The following is a 22545-nucleotide window of genomic DNA, read 5'->3' as shown; positions in this document are numbered from 1 at the left end:
CTTGTCTCTTTGTTTTTCCTTTAGATTATCAAGGATACAAATTTCACTGTATACAAATTGATTTTAAATGACGTTTAAACGGTCTAATAGTGAGAGAATACAATTGGATTCGTCTTTGCAAACCATGAACCTAGTTTGAATATATAATTATTTATATGACATCAAGGATTCTAGAAAGTGTAGTTTTTTTTAGTTTTTAATTTTCAAAAGTTAGTACATGTTTGTGTTGTGTTGCTACATGATGATGAGAAAACTGCCAGATCTCCATCAGTGAAAGCCATGTGTTTTCATGAAAATCCATCAAAGGAGTAGGTCCGGTAAGGACCGATTTTGGCCTCAAATTTCGGGTTCATTTTACGAAAGATTTTGAGCACTTTTTAAACACTTAAGTGTCTATTTCATTTGAATCAATTAGTTTATGTGAAAGATTTCAACTGATTTAGTCATTAAAAACGACCCGATTCAAGCTCAAATATGAAAAATCTACCAAATATGCCGAAAAATGATGGTTTTTGTCAAAAAAGAAAGTGGCCGCATTCGTGTTCATCCTCAACCTTTATATATGTTATGTATTATCATAAAATAGAATGAAATTCAAAACAGTGTGGCTGTGGCCATTGATTGACACATTAAATTCATCCATTGACCGGGACAATTTAGGTGAACGTTTGTATGTAACGACCATTGCTCACGGTGTACCTTTTAAAGACACTTAAACTATGGGGTCACCAAAGGTTCTCAACACCTTAATAAAGTAATTCGAAAAAATTAATCAGAAATAACACGATGTTTTGATTTATATCAATTATATAAATCAAAACATAAAGGTTATTTCTGATTAATTTTTCGAATTATTTTATAATAAAAGGCGTTAAGAAACCTTGGTGACCCCACAGTTTAAATGTCTATCGTAGGTACGTCGTGAACAGTGGTCGTTACAGACAAACGTTCACGTAAATTGTCCCAGTAAATGGATGAATTTAATGTGTCAATTAATGGCCACAGCCACACTGTTTTGAATTTCATTCTACAACTTACATTTCAATATTAATGATGAACACGAATGCGGCCACTTTCGTTTCACACAAAAACCGTCTAAAATTTAACTAAAATGCTAGAATTGTGAAGATTTTAGTAATTTAGCATGCCTTAATGGTGCTAGTACCCGATATATGTGTATTGTATTGTCAAAAACAGCCCATATCTATGTAGCAGAAGCATTCTACTGTCCAATAAATAACTAAAAGTTTACCTTTTAACAATTTTGTAAAACTGCTATATTTTCGTGCCAAAAAGGGGTCTTACTGGACCTACTCCTTTGTTATTTTTGTTTATAATATTGATCTTTTTATGCGTAGATTGCAGTAGAAATCCTTGTGTTCATGGAAGCTGTACAAACTCTATAAATGGATTTGCATGTCGATGTAACAGAGGTTATACTGGAAGTACATGTAACACAGGTATTGGCTTAAGTGATTAAATTGAATCATATTACTGTGGATTCATGTATTTTCGTCAGAACCAATTTTCGTGGTTTGAGAAAAATCGTAATTTCGTGGATATTTGATTTCTTGGTTTCCCAAAGACTGCATAGGAGCCAATAGAAATTTTGTACGTCGTTGATCATTGAAACTCGTCGTTTACATGTAACCACGAAATCCACGAAATTGGTATCCGACGAATGTTAATGAATCCAGAGTAAGTAGGTTAAACTTCGTAAATTTTTATACAGATTTTTAACTTTGACAAAAAACATATGTTAAGCCTCGGTCACACCTTAACAGATAGCTAGAACGGATGCCAAACGGATAACTTTTTTTATATCCATATCCGTTGCATGTCCGTTTATCGTACGTTTTATCCGTCGACATCCGTTCTGTCCGGGGGAATATTTTTAGCATGTTTAAAACTTTAAACGGACGTCCAACGGATAAAAAGTCCGTTGAACGTTCAGTAGGCGTCCGTTTTGTACGGTACTCGTCCGTTTCGTTTTTGTTTTGTATCCTTTTCGTGTTCGTTACACATCCGTTGGAGGTCTGGAAGATAAATTCACCAACGGACTTCTCCCGGACGTTTCACGGATAAAACGGATTTTGAACGAATGAAAAACGGACTTTTACCGGACGTATAACGGATAAAACGGATCTAAGACGGATATTGCCAATTAAAAATTTCGCGTCAGAAATGACAATAATTGCTACGTCAGATTTCTTAAGGTTCATGAATACATATTATTCATAATCGATCTTAGAGTAAGGGCACGTCTCCACAATCAAGCAGATCTTATTCAGGCTATACACTGCCCTTTATCGGCATTGTGAAGAACAAACCAAAACCAGTTACACAAAAGCATTTTGAATATTTTTTCGATTTACATGTATAAATTTTGTCGCCATTAATTTTACCGTATATCTTGTTCATCCGTTTTACCCGGTACGCTTCCGTTAGGTTTCCGTTTTATGCGGCAGTCGTCCGTTGGATGTACGTTCGACATCTGTTCTGTCCGGTACGTTTCCGTGTCTCGTACGTTGCATATCCGGTGTTTGTCCGTTTTGCATTCGTTACACGTCCGTTTTATTCGATTAGTACATCAACGGACTCCCAACGGACAACTTTTATGTTCATCCGTTAGGCGTCTGTTAGTGCTATCCGGCAAGGTGTGACCGAAGCTTTATATTTGTATATACTAGATATGAAGGAATAATGATTTTCTTTGGATTTATAATTTTTGACGAAAACAAAATTGACTGTTTTTTAACAATTGTTTGTTTTTCAATTTACAAAGCCTATTTCATATCTGATCAAAAGCCCCAAGGGTCATGAATGGTTTCTCAATTTGTTTTAATGAGTTCCGTAGAAAAATATGCTTTAAAATTTAAAAGTAATGTTTCATTAACCATAAGAAAACATATGAACAATCGTAATGAGTGATATTATTTGATATATATTTGATGTAATAAGAATGTTACAACTTATCACTATCCTGAGTGATTAGTGGAAATTTAATGGAACATGAGAAGAAACTTAAACTCCTGAAGGATATTGTAAAAAAATCATTATTTCAAATAGATAATATTTAATTATGTTGTCAAAAGAAACAGTTCTTTGTTAATTAAATTAAATTAACATTTCATATTCAAGTTGCCAGTTGATTTGGAGTTATGTGATATTTATTTTATTTCAGCTATTGCACATGTTGCAGTTGATCGTAAGTTTCAACCTCTTTGTCTTGATCAATACCAGAATAACGGTCATAATAATTTTGGAATTCTATGAGTATTTTAGCTTTTAATAACAAGCTTAGTAAATATTGACACTTAACGTGCTGATTACATTTGTTGCTTGTACTCCTGTCATATACACATACATTACATTTTTTTGTGATCCCCTGGGGTGACTTGTCTCTCTGTATGAAAATTTGCCTTTTAATTATCAAGGGAAACGGAACGGAATACAAATTTATATAAATTGACGTTCAAACAGTTTTAAAACGACAAAATACAATTGGCTTCGTCTGAGCCACCATTAACCTAGTTTGAATATATATGTATGACATCAAGGACTATAGAAGGTGTAGGTGTTTAAGTTTTTTACTTTCATTAGTTTATACATTTTTTTAGGTTTTAAGAGGCAGCATGATGATGCAAAAACAGCTTGCAAAACAAGAATAGATTGCTTTCAGTCTGAAAAATGTGTTTTCATGAGAATTTATTGCTTTTGTTTTTAATATTGGATTTTTTTTTGCGTAGATTGCAGTATCAATCGTTGTGTTCTTGTAAAGTGTATAAACTCCTTACATAGATTTACATGTCAATGTGACAGAGGTTATACATGTAGCATAGGTATTATTGGCTTTAGTGATTTAGGTGAATCATATTAAGTAAATCAAATTTCGTAGATCTTGAACTTTGACCAAAAAAAATGGTTATATTTGTAAAGATTGGATATTAAGGAATTATGATTTTATTGGGATTTATAATTTCTGACGAAAAATATTTTTGACTATTTTTTTAACAATTGTTAGTTTTTCAATTTACAAAGCCTATTACATATCTGATCAAAAGGCAAACCAGTGTCAATTATTTCTCAATTTTTCTCAATGAGTGCAATAGAAGATTTTGTTTGACAATAAAAAGTAATGTTTTAGCAACCATTAGAAAACATACTAACAATCCTTCTGAGTGACATTATTCAATATATATTTGATGTAATAAGAATGTTACAACTTATCACTACCCTGAGTAATTAGTGGAATGTAACATGGAACATAAGGAGAAACTTAGATTCCTGAAGGATATTGTAGAAAAATAGATATTTAATTATGTTGTTAAACATAAATAAGTCTTTGTTGATTAAATTAAATTGACATTTCATGTTCAAGTTGCCAGTTAATTTGGAGTTCTGTGATATATATTTTCTTTTAGCTATTGTAATTGATCCTAAGTATCAACCTATTAGGGATATACTTATCATTCCGGTGCACCCAAGATCAGCCCCAGTGTTTGGTGGGGTTCGTGTTACTAAGTCTTTAGTTTTCTATTTTGTGTCTTGTGTACTATTATTTGTTTGTTTGCATCTTTATTTTTTAGCCATGGCGTTGTCGGTTTATTTTCAATCTATGAGATTGAATGTCCCTTTGGTTTCATTCGCCCCTCTTCTATTGTACTTAATAAATACCAGAATAACTGTCATAATATTTCTGTAATTCTGTTATGACAAGCTTAATAAAGTATGCTACATTACGTGGGGTCTCTTGTGTGACTTGGCTTATACTTTTAATGACACTGGTAATTGTCATAATGAAAACACTTTTTTATTTGATTTCTACGAAGTACTAACGAACTCGTTATTTTTTGTAAATGTGTCTTTTATGATTTTTTCGATCTAAATTGTTCTGTTTATATGTATTACACTGTTTTTTGTAGGTTTTTTTGTACAATAATTAGTTAAAGGTGTTTTTTTCTATCTACGTAAATATTGAGTGCCATGAATGGAAAACTTCAAACAGTTAATTTAAAAAAAAAACAGTTAAATGGATTTTTCTAAATTATCCAACACATTAAATGATAGTTGTCTCGTTGGCAATCAAATCATGTCGCCTTATACTAATATACTTACGATGAACTGTCTTACATGAACACGATGAACACGACGTTTGCCACATGTGGAGCAGGATCTGCTTACCCTTCCGGAGCACCTGAGATCACCCCTAATGTTTTGGTGGGGTTCGTGTTGTTTATTCTTTAGTTTTCTATGTTGTGTCGTGTGTGCTCTTGTTTGTTTGTCCTTTTCATTTTTAGCCATGGCGTTGTCAGTTTGTTTTAGATTTATTAGTTTGACTATCCCTTTGGTATCTTTCGTCCCTCTTTCATAGTGACTTTTGACATAGTGGTCATTTGTCCTATCACTTCGATTACAAATGCAGTTAATTTGGATTTACAATATTTCGTTGGATACCATTTTTTTTAATGAATTTCACAGGTAAAGGAAAACCACGAATTTAAATCTTTAACGAAGTGCAAGTATGCCTTTGATAACTTTTATGTATAGTCTTATGTATGAAGACTTATGCAAAACAACGAAGTCAGGTATCCACAAAAAACAAATTCTTCCTTCATCAACGAAAATTGGTACACATGAAAATAAATGAATCCACAGTTACGTTATTCTTTGTAGATTGTGCCGCTGATCCCTGTAAACATGGATTATGCATCAACTCTCATTTAACCTTTAGCTGTGTTTGCTATGCTGGATACAAAGGACATCAGTGTGACACATGTAGGTTTATAAATAGAAAATGTATACTTGAAAAAAGTAAAATCACTCCGACGAAAATTCAAAACGGATAGTCCTTAATCAAATTGCAAATTCCAATGATAAAACACATCAAACGAATGGACAACACCTGTCATATTCCTGCTTTGGTACAGTCATTGTATGACATTCGCACCAAATTATATCATATTTACAACGATGCGTGAACAAAACAGACATAATAGCTAGCTAGTATAGGTAAAATAGTCAAATATGGGTACAGCAGTCATCACTGAACTCAATTTAAGTTATAAATGAAGCTATCACAATTAAAATAATACGAGTTTCTCATTGGCAATCATACCACATCTTCTTTTTATATTTAGAAATTTTAAAGGAAAAACAGGTTAAAAAATAAACCTGTGTTTTCCGAAGTAACAATAATTTTATTTATAAACCTGTCTTAACATAAATAATGGTTACTCATTGTTCATTTCAGTCATCAATCGTAAGTTACTTTAAAATCAAAGATCAACCGTTCGGGGAGTTAAGATACTTGTATAATATTGTCTTTTGTTTCTACGAAAAATTAAGAATTATGGACATCGTTTTATCGGTACATATTAATGGAATACATAATTGTAGTAAAACAGTTTGTTTTGCATTTGTTTGTGAATATAAAGATATACGGGTTTTACGGCAATTGTACCAAACTATTGCACATAAATTGCAAAACAAACATACTTAAGAAAAAAATCAATGCGAAAAGTCCATATTATATGGCAAAATCAAAAGCTAAAAACATCAAACAAATGGATAACAACTGTCATTTTCGTGACTTCCTACAGGCATTTTCCTATGTAGAAAATTGTATATTTAATATGTTTTTTAGCTAGCTTAAACTCTCACTAATATGACAGTCGCAAAAAAAATGCATTATAATGACACCTGTGTATTCAGCCGTATCATTTCTATTACTTTTACAAGTATTATCAGTTGATGTTTTCACACATAGTTGTCAATATGATTGGAATTTGATGTGACTGTCATACAAGTGAGAGGTTTATTTAGCTTAAAACAGGTTTAATTTGATTCTTACAAGTTTTACAATATCCATTACTTTATCATATCGGTGCCTTTGTCAAAAGGGAGTTTTGAGATCATTTCTTGCACGTTGTGATTTAACAGGTTGGGTGTGTTTTGCATTATTCTGTGTAAATAGGAATACTGGTTCTCGGTCAATAATGCTGAATAGTACAATCAATGGTACTGTGTCTTTTCAGCATTAATATATCTTTCAATATTATTAATGATATTAGTTAAAGTATTTAAGCTGAACAATAGTGTTGGCCTAATTTATTTTTACAAAATTTTTTGGTTAATCAATTCGGTACTAGTGTAAAATAGTGAGTTATGAAAACATCAGGAACGATGCGAAAATGTAATAAATTAGCCTCACAGATAGGATAACAATTCACCTTTTAAACGGGAACTAATTCGTTTTTAGCTAAGGAAAATAATTAGTTTGACAATAAATTATTGACGATTTGTAATCGATGCAATTCTAAATTTTGCACATTAATAAGAACTTTTATGTGAAGACTTGAGTTTATTTTGTACATACGTACAATATTATTTGTTGATTGTAGATTGCAGCCCTAATCCTTGTAATCATGGCAGGTGTTTAAATGGTCCAACGTCATATACCTGTGTATGTGATGCAGGCTATTCGGGAGCAATATGTAATACAAGTAAGTTAAACAAAGGACGTATGACATCTTATCTATTTTATTCTTTATTTTTTAATAAAATACAAATTTAATCGTTTGTGGAGCATGCAGAAAGCTTTGTCAATGTATGAATGGCTGTGAACCCGAATATACATTTTGTTTCCAATCTTTCCTTACACTCTTTTTTACCTGATGTATTGGGAAATCACGGGCTTGTGTTTTTATTTAAGGATCTTAATAGAAATTATAATGCAGTGGTATAAAATCGGTTACAGTTTAAAGCTATGGTGATGCACTGAACTCCGACGAAAATTTGAAACGGATAGTCCCTAATCAAATGGCAAATTACAATGATAAAACACATCAAACGAATGGACAACAACTGTCATATTCCTGATTTGGTACAGTCATTTTAAATGTAGAAAATGGTGGATTGAACCTGGTTTTATAGCGCTAAACCTCTCGCTTGTATGACAATCGCATCAAATTACATTATATTTACAACGATGCGTGAACAAAACAGACATGATAGGTAAAATAGTCTGGAGCTGGCATGTCAGTTAACTGCTAGTAGACTGTTGTTATTTATGTATTATTGTCATTTTGTTTATTTTCTTTGGTTAAATCTTCTGACATCAGACTCGGACTTCTCTTGACCTGAATTTTAATGTGCGTATTGTAATGCGTTAACTTTTCTACATTGGTTAGAGGTATAGGGGAGGGTTGAGATCTCACAAACATGTTTAACCCCGATGCATTGTTGCACCTGTCCCAAGTCAGGAGCCTCTGGCCTTTGTTAGTCTTGTATTATTATTTCAATTTTAGTTTCTTGTGTACAATTTGGAAATTAGTATGGCGTTCATTATCACTGGACTAGTATATATTTGTTTAGGGGCCAGCTGAAGGACGCCTCCGGGTGCGGGAATTTTTCGCTTCATTGAAGACCTGTTGGTGACCCTCTACTGTTGTTTTTTATTTGGTCGGGTTGTTGTTTCCTTGACACATTCCCCTTTTCCATTCTCAATTTTATCAGATATGGGTACAGCAGTCATCACTGAACTCAATTTTAGTAACAAATGAAGCTATAACAATTAAAATAATACGAGTTTCTCATTGGCTATCATACCACATCTTCTTTTTATATTTAGAAATTTTAAAGGAAAAACATGTTAAATAATAAACCTGTGTTTTCCGAAGTAACAATAATTTTATTTATAAACCTGTCTTAACATAAATAATGTTTACTCATTGTTTATTTCAGTCATCAATCGTAAGTTACTTTTAAATCAAAGATCAACCGTTCGGGGGTTTTAAGATACTTGTAAAATATTGCGTTTTGTTTCTACGAAAATTTGCGAATTATGGACATTGTTTCATCGGTACATATTAATGGAATACATAATTTAGTAAAACAGTTTGTTTTGCATTTGTTTGTGAATATAAAGATATACGGGTTCTACGACAATTGTACCAAACTATTGCACATAAATTGCAAAACAAACATACTTAAGAAAAAAATCAATTCGAAAAGTCCATATTATATGGCAAAATCAAAAGCTAAAAACATCAAACAAATGGATAACAACTGTCATTTTCGTGACTTCCTACAGGCATTTTCTTATGTAGAAAATTGTGTATTTAATATGGTTTTTTAGCTAGCTTAAACTCTCACTAATATATAACAGTCGCAAAAAATGCATTATAATGACACCTGTGTATTCAGCCGTATCATTACTATCATTTTTACAATTATTATCAGTTGATGTTTTTCACACATAGTTGTCAATATGATTGGAATTTGATGTGACTGTCATGCAAGTGAGAGGTTTATTTAGCTTAAAACAGGTTTAATTTGATTCTTACAAGTTTACAATATCCATTACTTTATCATATCGGTGCCTTTGTCAAAAGGGAGTTTTGAGATCATTTCTTGCACGTTGTGATTTAACAGGTTGGGTGTGTTTTGCATTATTTTGTGTAAATAGGAATACTGGTTCTCGGTCAATAATGCTGAATAGTACAATCAATGGTACTGTGTCTTTTCAGCATTAATATATCTTTCACTATTATTAATACTATTAGTTAAAGTATTTAAGCTGAACAATAGTGTTTGCTTAATTTATTATTACAAAATTTATTGGTTAATCAATTCGGTACTAGTGTAAAATAGTGAGTAATGAAAACATTAGGAACGATGCAAAAATGTAATAATTTAGCCTCACAGATAGAATAACAATTCACCTATTGAACGGGATTTATTTTTAGCTAAGGATAATATTTAGTTTGACAATAAATTATTGACGATTTGTAATCGATGCAATTTTAAATTTTGTACATTAATAATAACTTTTATGTGAAGACTTGAGTTTATTTTGTACATATGTGCAATATTATTTGTTGATTGTAGATTGCAGCCCTAATCCTTGTAATCATGGCAGGTGTTTAAATGGTCCAACGTCGTATACCTGTGTATGTGATGCAGGTTATTCAGGAGCAATATGTAATACAAGTAAGTTAAACAAAGGACGTATGACATCTTATCTATTTTATTCATTTTTGAATAAAATACATCTTTAATCGTTTGTGGAGCATGCAGAAAGCTTTGTCAATATATGAATGGCTGTGAACCTGAATATACATTTTGTTTTCAATCTTTCCTTACACTCTTTTTTACCTGATGTATTGGGAAACCACGGGCTTGTGTTTTTATCAAAGGATCTTAACAGAAATTATAATGCAGTGGTATAAAATCGGTTACAGTTAAAGCTATGGTGATGCACAAGAAAATCGAAAAATAAAATTGTCGAGAGAGTTAAAAAGAAGACATGCTGAAATTGTCATCAATTGTAAACAAGATGTTAAGCTGCAGGTGTATGTGTTTTTATCGCCTGAAACAGGTCCTTATCATTTAAAATGATAAAACGACTCTGGACAAATTCAACTGCGAAACAGTTCAAAAACAAAAAACCGAAGTCCACATTTAAGCTTCTTACTTCAAAAGAAAAATAGGGATGGCCGAAATTAACTAAAGACAACCACTGAACAAACTAATAATGTGATAGGTTGATACATGTTTATTGGCACCCAACCCTCCCATTATACTAGAAAAGTAATCAAACAGTATAACATCGGTCTTAGAGCAACCTAAACAGATCATTTGAACAATTGCTGGACATATTATAACCATATGTAGCGCAAACACCATTTCACGAAAGCCAGCTTAAATTAAAGTCTCATTTCAATAATTAATATACCCAGTTTTCAAAGACAAAATCACACCTTGTGTAAGTTATAACGTTATTATTGGTTTAAAGAAGTCAGTCGGTGACCCGCTATGGATCCGTATAGGGTTAGTAAATTACATATGCGGTTTATGAAGTCGAGTCCACTGCCAATGGGGACGACCTCTATTGGTGTTGTTGTACATCATTGTTTACCTTTCTACAGGAAAAACTTCCTGCATTAAATTCGTTAGACGGTTCATTACTGACCCACTACGGACCATATGGCTGAGTAAAATACATATGTGACGCAGCCTTCTTCCTCACCCTTATGGATGTTACTAACCTTCTATGGATCTATAAGGGATCAGCGTCGAACTATATAACTTATAGTACACCTACAACGGATAAGTAAACCAAATGCCAAAACAGTCATTAGAAACAACTAATGGTGCAATTTTAATTTGATTTAATCTACAGAGTATAGCACCATAAGCATTATTAAATGGAACGAAAGATATTCATAATGCGTTTAGCAATAAATATAATATTCAATTATTAAATAAACACATAGATTGCAAACCTTTAGAAATACATTTGTTTTCAAAAGTTTTTTATGAGAAATGATTAATTTTTTATTGATTTTTTTCATCTATTTCAGTCATCAATCGTAAGTAATATACAAGTGAGGATATCAAATGCGTATACAAACTAATAAGTCGAAACATACAACTGACAATGACATGTATATACTTGATTCAAACAACCATTGTGAGTGATTATTGTCATTTAAAATGCCTTTCGGCATATAAAAAAAGTTAAAACCACAAAAATTCTGAACTCCGTCAAAAATTCAAAACGGAAATCTAAACCCATCAAACGAATGGATAGCAACTGTCATATTCCTAACTTGGTACAGGCATTTTCTTATGTAGAAAATGTTGGATTAAAACCTGGCCTTAAAGCTAGCTAAACCTCAAATTTTTATATGACAGTCGTATCAAATTCCAATTATATTGATTTTTTAAACATAATTAGAAACAGATACAATAGGTAAAAATGTCACAAACAGGGGTACAATAGCAACACGAACCCTACAAAAACTACGGGTGATCTCACGTGCCCCGGAAGGGTAAGCAGATCCTGCTCCATATGTGGCACCCGTCGTGTCGTTCATGTTATTACAAAGGCACTTAAAGGTCTAATTCGGTGGGTCACATTCGTGAAAAGGGAATAGGATTGTAGTTACGACTTAAGGAACATATCCGATATCATCTGTGAAACGGATATTCCATAACGGTCAACCAACTCGTGATTGTGTCGGTTGAAACTAGTTTCTTGAAATTTAAGTGTTATCTAAATTATTGAACCAATGCACGCATATATACTAAACTAAGTATTGCATGCACGGTTTTTTTTTCTTCATTTTTTATTACACATCAATAGCATATTATCGACAAATATTATTGCATTCATTGTTTGTCGATAATACGCTAATAAACTTTTGAGTTATTGCCAAAGTAAACTGAATCTTGACATTGATAAACAGTAAAACATGGAACACGTGACAGATAAGTGAATTGAAAGAGCCATGTCATTATTTTTCATACGTTCCCATTTGTTAATTAAACTATTCCTTACAGCTGTTCAATAATTTATTGTATTAAATTTTATCCTTTATAAATCGAGTATTTCTATTAAACTTTAAGAGCATGTGTGTTACATTCTTTCACCACGGTTTAACCCCTTTAAATTAAAAAGATCACATCTTAGGGAAAAAATGTACTTACTTTCAAATTATTCGGACTTCAACCTCATCAAAGACTACTTTGACCAAAATCTTTAACCTGAAGCGGGACAGACGGACGAACGAACGAACGGACGGACGGACACACAGAACAAAAAACGTAATGCCTATCTTCTATCATATGTAGTGCATAAAAATCGACACTTTGCACGAGAACAGAAATACATTTGTTTTACTTAGGAGGCAACGAATGAAAAAAATAAACTTGTGACCAAATTTGTAATCGATACATTATTTTATATAATTTTTTAACAGTAATAACAACTTTTAATTTGAAAATTATTAACGGGTATTTTGTACATTTCTGTAATATAATTTGCTGATTGTAGACTGCAGCCCAAACCTTTGTCATCATGGCAGGTGTGTAAATAATCGAGCTTCGTATTCCTGTGCATGCGATGCAGGCTATTCTGGAGCAATATGTGATAAAGGTAAGTTTCACAAAAGAATGTTACACATTTCAATCTTTTTTTCCCCTTACTTTGGATAAAGTTGAACATTTAATTCATTGGGGTACATCTGAAAAGGTTTATCAATATAATATTGGTTAAGACAAAGAATATGGATTTTGATTTTAAACTTTTCGTATAATATTTAAACACAATTATTGGGAATTATCAAAAGGTCTTAGAAGAAATTATACCGAATGTTTATAAAATTGGTTTGAGTTAAGATTGTTGATAAGATACTGTGAAACACAAGAAAACAAAATAAAGCAATAAAAGAGTTAAGAAGAAGAGAAGATTAGATTACCATCAGATACGAAAGTACAAGATGTAAAACTACAGATTAATGTGTGTTTTACAGATATAAATAAAAACCCATCCTATAAAACTATAAAACAATTCTGGAATAATTCGAATGTGAAACAGTTCAGAAACAAAACTTATGGAAGCATGATTGAGACTTACCACATCGAACATGAAATAATGTATGACCGGCATCAACCAAAGAAACCCAGGGAACGACAGATGCATTGTTTAAAACATGCACATAAATAGTGTGACATGATTAAATATTATGTGAATGAACGGCTAACCCTACATGTATGCTAGGCTAGTACCTAAAAAGTAAAACTTCAATCTATAAAGAGTTTAAAACATCAATTGAAAAGTAGCTTGAACGATTAAGAACAATACTAAGAACAGAAACCAGCTAATAAATTATCTAAAGGAACTGGCAGTACGCGAAAGCTAGATCAATGTCTCATTTCAATGAATTAGTATACAATGTTTTCCAAGACAAAGTAACAATCTACAATGAATAGGAAAAAAGAATGTCAAATCAGTCTTTAGAAAGAACTACCGCTTGCAGTAGTTAACTATATGGAATGAAAGAGTGTAGGACCAGATAATATATGGAAAGCAAAATATTCATATTGTGTTAAATTATAAATATTATCCTAGCTTTAACTGTACAAGACCATACTTAATAATTAAATATACATATTAATTGCAAACCTTTAGGAATAATTTTTTGTCAAAGGACCAATAAGATTATTATTGAAAATGACTTACGATAAAGGATAATGTTTAATATATAAGTTTTATTTATTTCAGTCATCAATCGTAAGTAAAATACAGTCGAGGATACCAAAGGGATATTTAAACTCATAAGTCGAAAACAAACATGTTACAATGCCATGCAATTTTAATGAAAAAAACAAACCTTGAGATGTGTTTAAGCTGAATTGCCTTTCGGTGAAATTAAGATATCAATTGCATATTGTGTTCTAAGAAATATATTACAAAGAAAAATCACAAAAATACTGAACAACGAGGAAAATTTAAAACGGAAAGTCAAATGGCAGTATCAAAAGACCAAACACATTAAACGAATGGAAAACAACTTCTATATTCGGGATTTTGTGCAGGATCTTTTGTGTAAAAAAATGTTGGATTAACTCTGTTTTTTAAGCTAGCTTAACCTCTATATTGTATTAAAGTCGCATTAAATTCCATTATAGTGAGCAAAACAAACAGACATAAGAAGAAACAAGAATGTGTCCTGAAGCGGGACGAACGAACGGACGAACGAACGGACGAACGAACGGAGGCACAGACCAGAAAACATAATGCCCCTCTTCTATCGTAGTTGGGGCATAAAAATGTCAAGATATGGCTCAAACAGTCAACATTGTGTTTTAATCTTTATCAATATAAAAACAAAGAAAATTGTAACAAAGAAACGCAAGACGGAACATCTGACACAGTATTGATCACATAACAGCTGTTTTTTTGCATTTTTCTTTGCGAATATAGATACGGGTTCTCCGTCAATAGTGCTCAGCAACATATCAATTGAAAAGTAAACTGTGTATATTCACCAATAGCATATCTTTAAAAAGTAAAGGAGTTTAAGCAAATAATAATGTTTGCGTCATGAATTTTTCACAGCATATATCAGTCTATCAATTCAGAACCAGTTTTAAAAAAAAACGAATTTTGAGAAAATTTGGTACACTTTGTAAAAACAATTTCCATATCTATTACCGGCATTTAATGAACTTTTGACAGTTACAAGTTATATTACTCCAAAGTGTCCTTTCGTGAATGACCTTGATCAGAAATGCTAAAGAAATGTGTTTAAAGTATCAAATAGTAGAAAGAAAAAAACCTATTATACGAGAATGAAAATTGATGTTTCACCTTGGACGGAAAGTATGAAGAATAAACTATAGACCAACTTGTAATCAATACAAATTTTTTAATAACATTTTGGAGATTTTAAACATCAATGATAACTTGTTTGTGATAATGACTAAAGTTTATATTGTACATACGTGTAATGTAATTTGTTGATTTTAGACTGCAGCTCAAGCCCTTGTCATCATGGGATATGTTTAAATGATCGAGCTTCGTATACCTGTGTATGCTATGCAGGCTATTCTGGAGAAATATGTAATACAAGTAATACAAGTAAGTTTACAAAAGGATGACTATTTTTTTATCCATTTTTTATATTGAATAAACATTTAATACTTTTTGAAACATGCAGAAAGCTTCATTAATAATTGAATGGTTGTGAGGTAGAAGATAATATTGTTTTTTTTTCACATTCCGTATATTCTGTTTTACAACATTTATTATCACCATGAACTAGTGCTTTCCTCGAAGTGTCTTGGCAGAAATTATAGCATAATTAGGCTTTTGTTAGCTCGGGTAAAGCTTTGGCAGAAGGGTTCTCTTTATGTTAAGTTCCGAGGTGACATATTGTATCTTCTAATTGCAAGACTAAATGTTATAGGATTAAACGCCTTTTTTAAAGGAATTTATTGGTGTATAAACTCGACCATTTCACTCAAAAAACATATAAAAGTCGGACTTTAATGCTATGTTTGTGAGTGACTCGGTCCAGTTTATACACCAATAAATTCCTTAAAAGGTGCGTTTAATCCTTATAATTCTTTAAAATTGGAGATAAGAAATATATTTTTCAACACTCGTCACCTCTATCATACGTTATTTGTATATTTGTGTCATTGAATAGGCATGGCGTATGAATTTATTTGTTGGTTAACGCAAACATATGTACTCTAAATATGTACTCTAAATTTTCTATATGATAACAAATAAACTAAAACAACTCGTAGTATCATTAATAGTAATGTTTTTGTGTTATTAACGCCGCCATCTTGTTTACATTGGTTACGAAAAAAAGTTCAGTCAACGTCGTCTATCGAAAAATAAACAAAGTCAGGATCAACTTTCGGAAGTCCTCTCGACCAAGCACATCAACGTATTCCCTTATATGCAAATCATCAAAGAATTATGTTTGTAAAGGTTAACTCGCATTACTATAAGACGTGGTACGGTACTTATCCATCTCAAATTCATGTATTTAGTTTAAATGTTTAATGTTATATTTGTAATTCTCATCGGATTTTGTCAAATGTGTTGACGTCTTTTCTATTATATTTATGTGTTATGGTAAAGAAAATTAATCACCGCCTTCATTTATCAGATTTGATTTCGTTCAAAGTAATCAGTACGATATTTTACGTTTGAAGTTAGATTCATAACAAACCTGACATAGTTTTATAATATAGTTAATTGCTACCTCAGTTTTATATTAATAAGAATTAAAATGTGCTTTGTTATTAAATGCAATATCAGTATTTAGTTCAAATATATAATCTTAAATTAATCCTAATTCTATCTTATTCATTCTTATATATGTGACGTCATTTTTCATTTTTTGATGCTCTGTTTTACTAATTCAAATGACGTCATTTTTTCGTCATTTTTCAGTTTCAAATAGGACGTCACTTGGCGTAGAGGTTTAAACGTATTCGGATGTGTCTACTTTTGTGTTTCAAATGTCTGGTTATGTAAATGTATTTCAGTTGTTTCCTGTAATTAGTTAATACTTCAGCTTTATCATGTACATCTTTTGTATATTCATTTTATTAAATTTACTGTTTGCAAAAGTATAAATTACTCTAAATTATAGGGATTTTCTGGTAACTTAACAGAAAACCCTTGCCGTTTTTGGCACAACCTTTTTGATCTTTTGGTCCTCGATGCTGTTCAACTTTGTACTCGTTTCGGCTTTCAAACTTTTGTATCTGTGCGTCACACATAGGTCTTGTGTGGACAAAATACACTTCTGACGTATAAAAATTTTGAACTTGTTGCCTTTTGTTGGCTGTTGTTCGTGTGATTCTTTGTCAATTGTGTTCTCCAATTTATTTATATTGTAGTCCTGTGTTGTCATTTTGATGTTATATTTCATATGGCTATAAAAGTGCGAGGTTTGGCATGCCACAAAACCAGGTTCAACCCACCATTTTTTCCTTTAAAGATGCCCTGTACCAAGTCAGGAATATGGTCATTGTTATATTATAGTTCGTTTCTGTGTGTATTACATTATAACGTTGTGTCGTTTGTTTTCTCTTATTTTTGAGTGTAAATTCACATTGCGATAAGACGTGTCACGGTACTTGTCTATCCCAAATTCATGTATTTGGTTTTGATGTTATATATATATGTTATATTTGTTACTCTCGTGGGATTTTGTCTATGTGTGTTACATTTTAGTGTTATGTCGTTGTTCTCTTCTTATATTTAATGCGTTTCCCTCGGTTTTAGTTTGTTATCCCGATTTTGTTTTTTGTCCATGGATTTATGAGTTTTGAACAGCGGTATACTACTGTTGCCTTTATTTATCAAATGTCTAATACGCAATATTAAAATTCAATGTTTTAACAACCAATACTGAAACAGTCATGCCTTTGTTAGGTATGAATTTGAATTTTAGAATCTTGTGTATAATTCGGAGTTTAGTATGACGTCCCTTATCGGGCCAGCTGAAGGACGCCTCCGGGTGCGGGAGTTTCTCGTTACATTTAAGACCCATTTGGTGGCCTTCGGCTGTTGTCTGCTCTATGGTCGGGTTGTTGTCGCTTTGACACATTGTCCGATACCACAAATAATTTGTAGTGCATTTCTTTAAGACAATAAATGCAAATTAAAAAATCCCACCTGCGCTTTTTCTTAATAAATTGTTTACAGTGTTGTAATCCTTTGGGGACAAATTATATCAAAATTATAGAAAACTTCATCGGCTCTAACTCAAAATATAGACAATTTTATGTTAATGAGGTCTTGAAATCTTTTGACAACATCCGAAGTGCTATTTTTTAACCTTTTTCAACTGGACCAAATCACTACTTTACTTTAAAATTCATTACCCAAATTTTGTGACGGTGTCATTTCGTCCTTAGGCTTACTATATGAAGCATAAAACATTGAGAAAAACATTTGGAAGGTGTATAAATAATAATTGGCAAGTAACACACTGTCCACACTAGGGACTATATTCGTAGACAGCGAAAATTAAGGGACGACAATTGTGGTCTCGGATCACATTCCCCATTTCCATTCTCAATTTTATAATTTACCTACGTTTGCATCGTTGATCTTCATCGAATGAATGAAGTCATATTGAACATTTATTTTTGATCAAATGAATATCTTAAAAATGATAAAATATATTCCTTTTGCAGGAGTCGACCGTAAGTATCATTACATATATACATATATTCTTGAAACTGAACGTAAATAACATGCTTGAATAGAAAAATTAACTAGGTTCCCTAAACAAAACATGGAGAAAATGGATACAGAACACATTAAATAATCTATCCTATACATAATACTTTGAAGTTTGTCCTGTTCGAGATAAACAAAACAAACAAAACTTAAATACCGATTAATGCCACTCCTATAAATCCGAATTCGTGCGAGTCTAAAAACACAAATTAAAAGACGTAATCATTAAATCTGTTAGTATCAGCTCTTAATTTGAAATAATGTGATTGATCGAAATTAACATTTACTTCAAATATTGTCCCATGTAGTTTATGGACACAGACGTTTCAAACGTTCCTGTTGACAATTAACTCCGAAGATCAGCCAAAAATATATATGAAATTAGTGAATTGATTTCAGAAAGTAATAAAACTTCATGATTGTTTAAAATGTCTGTGACTATTATATTTGATGCGGGATTGTTGTTCATTGGTTTCGTTATCTGTTAAACTGTAATTATATAGTAAAGTGCTAATCCTGCATAAATTTGAGTGTATGTACTTATGTAAGCTTTTTGTTTTATAACTGGTCACGCTTAGGATAAGGGGATCGTGATCCTTCACAACTAAATCAAATCTCTATTTCGTCATGTATATATGTATATAAAAAGTTGATTAAGTATGGCTTTACAACGAAACAAAATGCAAAAGAGATTTTGACATCTTTATCTATTCAATATATATTTTTGATCCTCAATGCTCTTCAACTTGGCTTTAAAACTATTTTGATCTGAGCGTCATTGATGAATCTTATGTAGACGAAACGCACGTCTGGAGTTTTAAATTTCAATCCTGGTACCTTTGATAGCTTATCCATTGTCAATGATGTTTTCTTTTTCTTTGCAGATACTCTTTGGGTCAATCATGTTAAAGCGTAACATAGTTGCATTGTATATATACATTATAGATTTCTGTGTATTTTTATCATATTGAGATCTTCTCTATTTAACAAATAAAAGCAGCATGCATACGTTCTACCTGATTTTGACACCATAAACAATCTTACACGACACGAGATAAGCAATAAGAATGAAAGAAAAGATGAAATTTTCTTTTCGATTTTTTTTTTCGTGTCTTCCACTGTCTCATTAAGGGCATACGATACAGTTACGGGGGATGTAATGACGTTGCTCGTAAATTGTAATTTTCGAGACGTCAAACTATAACTTATCGGGAAAAGACTCAGTTTTTTTTACTATTTTTTTTATCATTCAAACTTATCTAACTTGAAAACGAGTCATGGACCCCTCTTTTTTAAAATGCCATTTGGTTTGATTACGTAAGAAGATTATGAGTGCCACTTTTTATGAAGGTAAATAGTGCAATTTTTTTTAATTTGATAAATATACAGCAAAAAATGACATTTTATTTCTACATTCGTGAACATTTGATAAATATGAGTTATTAGAAAAGAAAATTGCACAAATTTAAAGGACATTAATTTATAAAAAACAGAATTTACAAATAATTTAACAAAAAACAGCTTGTGTTTATCTTTTAAAATAAAAAAAGTTATATATTTCAGTCGAAAGGAAAAATACATCCACAAATCCGAATTTTGAGCAAATATATAAAATTTGGACCTCATTTTACTCAAAAAGTAGCACATGAAGGTATATTTTTTATAACATATTTGATTTAATCAGGCAAAAATAAGCCTATAAGCAAAATTGTCAGCAAAATTTAAATATGGGATCAAAACTGTATCGTATGTCCTTAATGACTGTTAACATGCATTGAATTTAAAATAGGCAAAACTGTACCATTATATTATTGTGTAACAGATTCCGTATGAGAATAACTTACTTTTTTTATAAGTACCCAGAAACAGAAACAGAAACAATCATATATGCAACTTACGAGACGTAATTTAAAAACAGCCAAATATCAAAATATCAAACCTAAGCTCTCCATTTCAAATGTATTATTTCTCTCCTTATTTTCGTCAAATTTTAATGATATCTTTTAAAGATTGCAGTTCAAGTCCTTGTGTTCATGGATCATGTAGCAATACGTTATCAGGCTATAAATGTACATGTCTTACTGGATTTATTGGAACAAGATGTGACAAAGGTAACTGATTAATGCCTTATAGATACTGCAAAATATAAGCCTCTGAAAAATAATGATTTAATTCTTAGTATCCAAATTTGAGGATTTTTTTTCAGAGAATTATTTGCTATGTCAAATGAAAAATAAATCAGTGAAATCTGCATTATAAAACTGACTCGGAGGACACGTTTCAACTCTAAGAATATTATCTGTCGAATGAATCTTAAGAGCTCTAATCAAGAGCGTGTTTCGTCCTTAAATCGTAGTATTCGATTTCAGTATGTAAACAACACACTTTAGCAATTTGCCTTAACAACTAACGTTTTGTTGATGACTTTTTTGGTAAAGGTATTTTGTAGTGAAGAGTAAAATAACAAAAATCCTGAACTCCGAAGAAGATTGAAAAGTCCCTAATCAAATGTTAAAATCAAAGGGCAAACACATAGATAACAACAGCCATACTCCTGATTGTATACAGTGATCTATACTTATAGAACCAATATAACGATTTATTTGACTCTTAATTATTTCCCTTGTGAAACAAAAACATAAATGCAGCAAAACGAATTTGTATACAAATGTGATGGCGTAGAATGCTTGGCAAGTAACATCAATTTGGCAAATATTATTAGAAATCGAAACCAAAAAACAATTGTTTGTGCAAACGTATAATCGTCATGATCGTAGTCGAGAGATTTCAATTTTTCATAATGCATTTTAATATTCAATTTAAACTTCTCAAAATACGATGAATATATCGATTTAAGAACTTATTAAAAGTTCAAATGAGCCACACACCAATGAGGTATTACTGGAAGAAATCTAATCAGGAAGCACTATGACAAAAACTATTACCACAGCAAAACCCAAACTAAAATGAGAATGAAAGTGGTCCGGAAGTAAAGGCTGTTGGTAGTGTTTTACTATTTCCCGTACTGTTGAGAACAAAAACAACTTGCCCAACTTTTCCTATAATATTTCAAACTATCAAATAATTTCTATTACAATGTCATCAACGTTTGCGTTATGAATTGCATATTAAAGCGTGTACACAACATGTTAACCACGTCGGAACATCAAAATTCACAAAATTGCACATAACTAGGATCATTTTACAACTAGGATATTTGAAACTTTCATATTGTAATTAACGAGCTGCATTCAAACGAATAGAGAATTATTATTAATCATAATTTCATGTCTTTGTATTATTCAAGTTATAGACCGTAAGTACAAACTAAACTAGAACTGAAACTATAATAAAAAAAACACTTTCTTCGCGGAGCAGCTTTGATATAATTTGGTATTCCATTAATTATAGACATGAGAAATATCACGTGACAAATATATCACGTCCATGTTGATTTTTCCTAGAAAAGGGGTTTCATGTATAATACTAATACGACCCGGATGTCATTTCTCAGTGTAATACTATATCAAAGCGAGTACGTAACCACGCGAGTCGGTAATAAAGTTTTTCATTGATTTTGATGCTCTCAATAGTTCTTTATAGATTTGTCTTCCAACAAATATTGAATTCCAGTTTAAATATTGAAGTTCATTATATGATCATATGTCAAGTACAATGAAATATGCAACAAATATTTTTGATATTGGGACAGATACTAGTTGCTTTTATACAAGTCATCATGATGCTTTTTACAATTTCCCCTTAGTTCAATATCAATTGTAATGCACAAGATGCACATTTTAACAAGTAGTGTCGCTTCATTGATGCTTGAGGTCAAGATATCCAGAAGTTTGAATCGCACCGGGTTTTTTTTACCATAATCGACAGAAACATACACCTTTGCATTTTAGCATATTTACCTCTTGTTATTAACAGTCTAAATAAAATACATGTAACAAACTCACAATGATTACAGTGGC

The 22545-nt window shown here is 31.6% G+C and overlaps 1 protein-coding gene and 1 long non-coding RNA gene across 2 annotated transcripts in view; both read left to right on the top strand.

Annotated features, from left to right (window-relative positions):
• The window catches only part of LOC139500434 (fibropellin-1-like), a 51742-nt gene extending 38229 nt beyond the window's left edge, over positions 1-13513 (top strand). The window contains exons 16-24 of the mRNA XM_071289173.1: positions 1359-1460; positions 3185-3208; positions 5677-5778; positions 7404-7505; positions 8746-8754; positions 9892-9993; positions 11367-11375; positions 12842-12943; positions 13320-13513. Coding sequence (XP_071145274.1) covers positions 1359-1460; positions 3185-3208; positions 5677-5778; positions 7404-7505; positions 8746-8754; positions 9892-9993; positions 11367-11375; positions 12842-12943; positions 13320-13513 — 746 coding nt within the window. The remainder of the gene's footprint in view (positions 1-1358; positions 1461-3184; positions 3209-5676; positions 5779-7403; positions 7506-8745; positions 8755-9891; positions 9994-11366; positions 11376-12841; positions 12944-13319) is intronic.
• Positions 13514-14069: 556 nt separating this feature from the next.
• Positions 14070-20673, top strand: LOC139502159 (uncharacterized). The gene is made up of 3 exons (XR_011658741.1): positions 14070-14080; positions 15320-15430; positions 18520-20673. It is a non-coding gene; the product is annotated as an uncharacterized lncRNA (long non-coding RNA).
• Positions 20674-22545: the final 1872 nt, after the last annotated feature.

This window comes from Mytilus edulis, chromosome 13 (assembly GCF_963676685.1).
Source record: "Mytilus edulis chromosome 13, xbMytEdul2.2, whole genome shotgun sequence".
Taxonomy (NCBI): Eukaryota; Metazoa; Mollusca; class Bivalvia; order Mytilida; family Mytilidae; genus Mytilus; species Mytilus edulis.
This window is presented reverse-complemented; position numbering and strand designations above follow the sequence as displayed.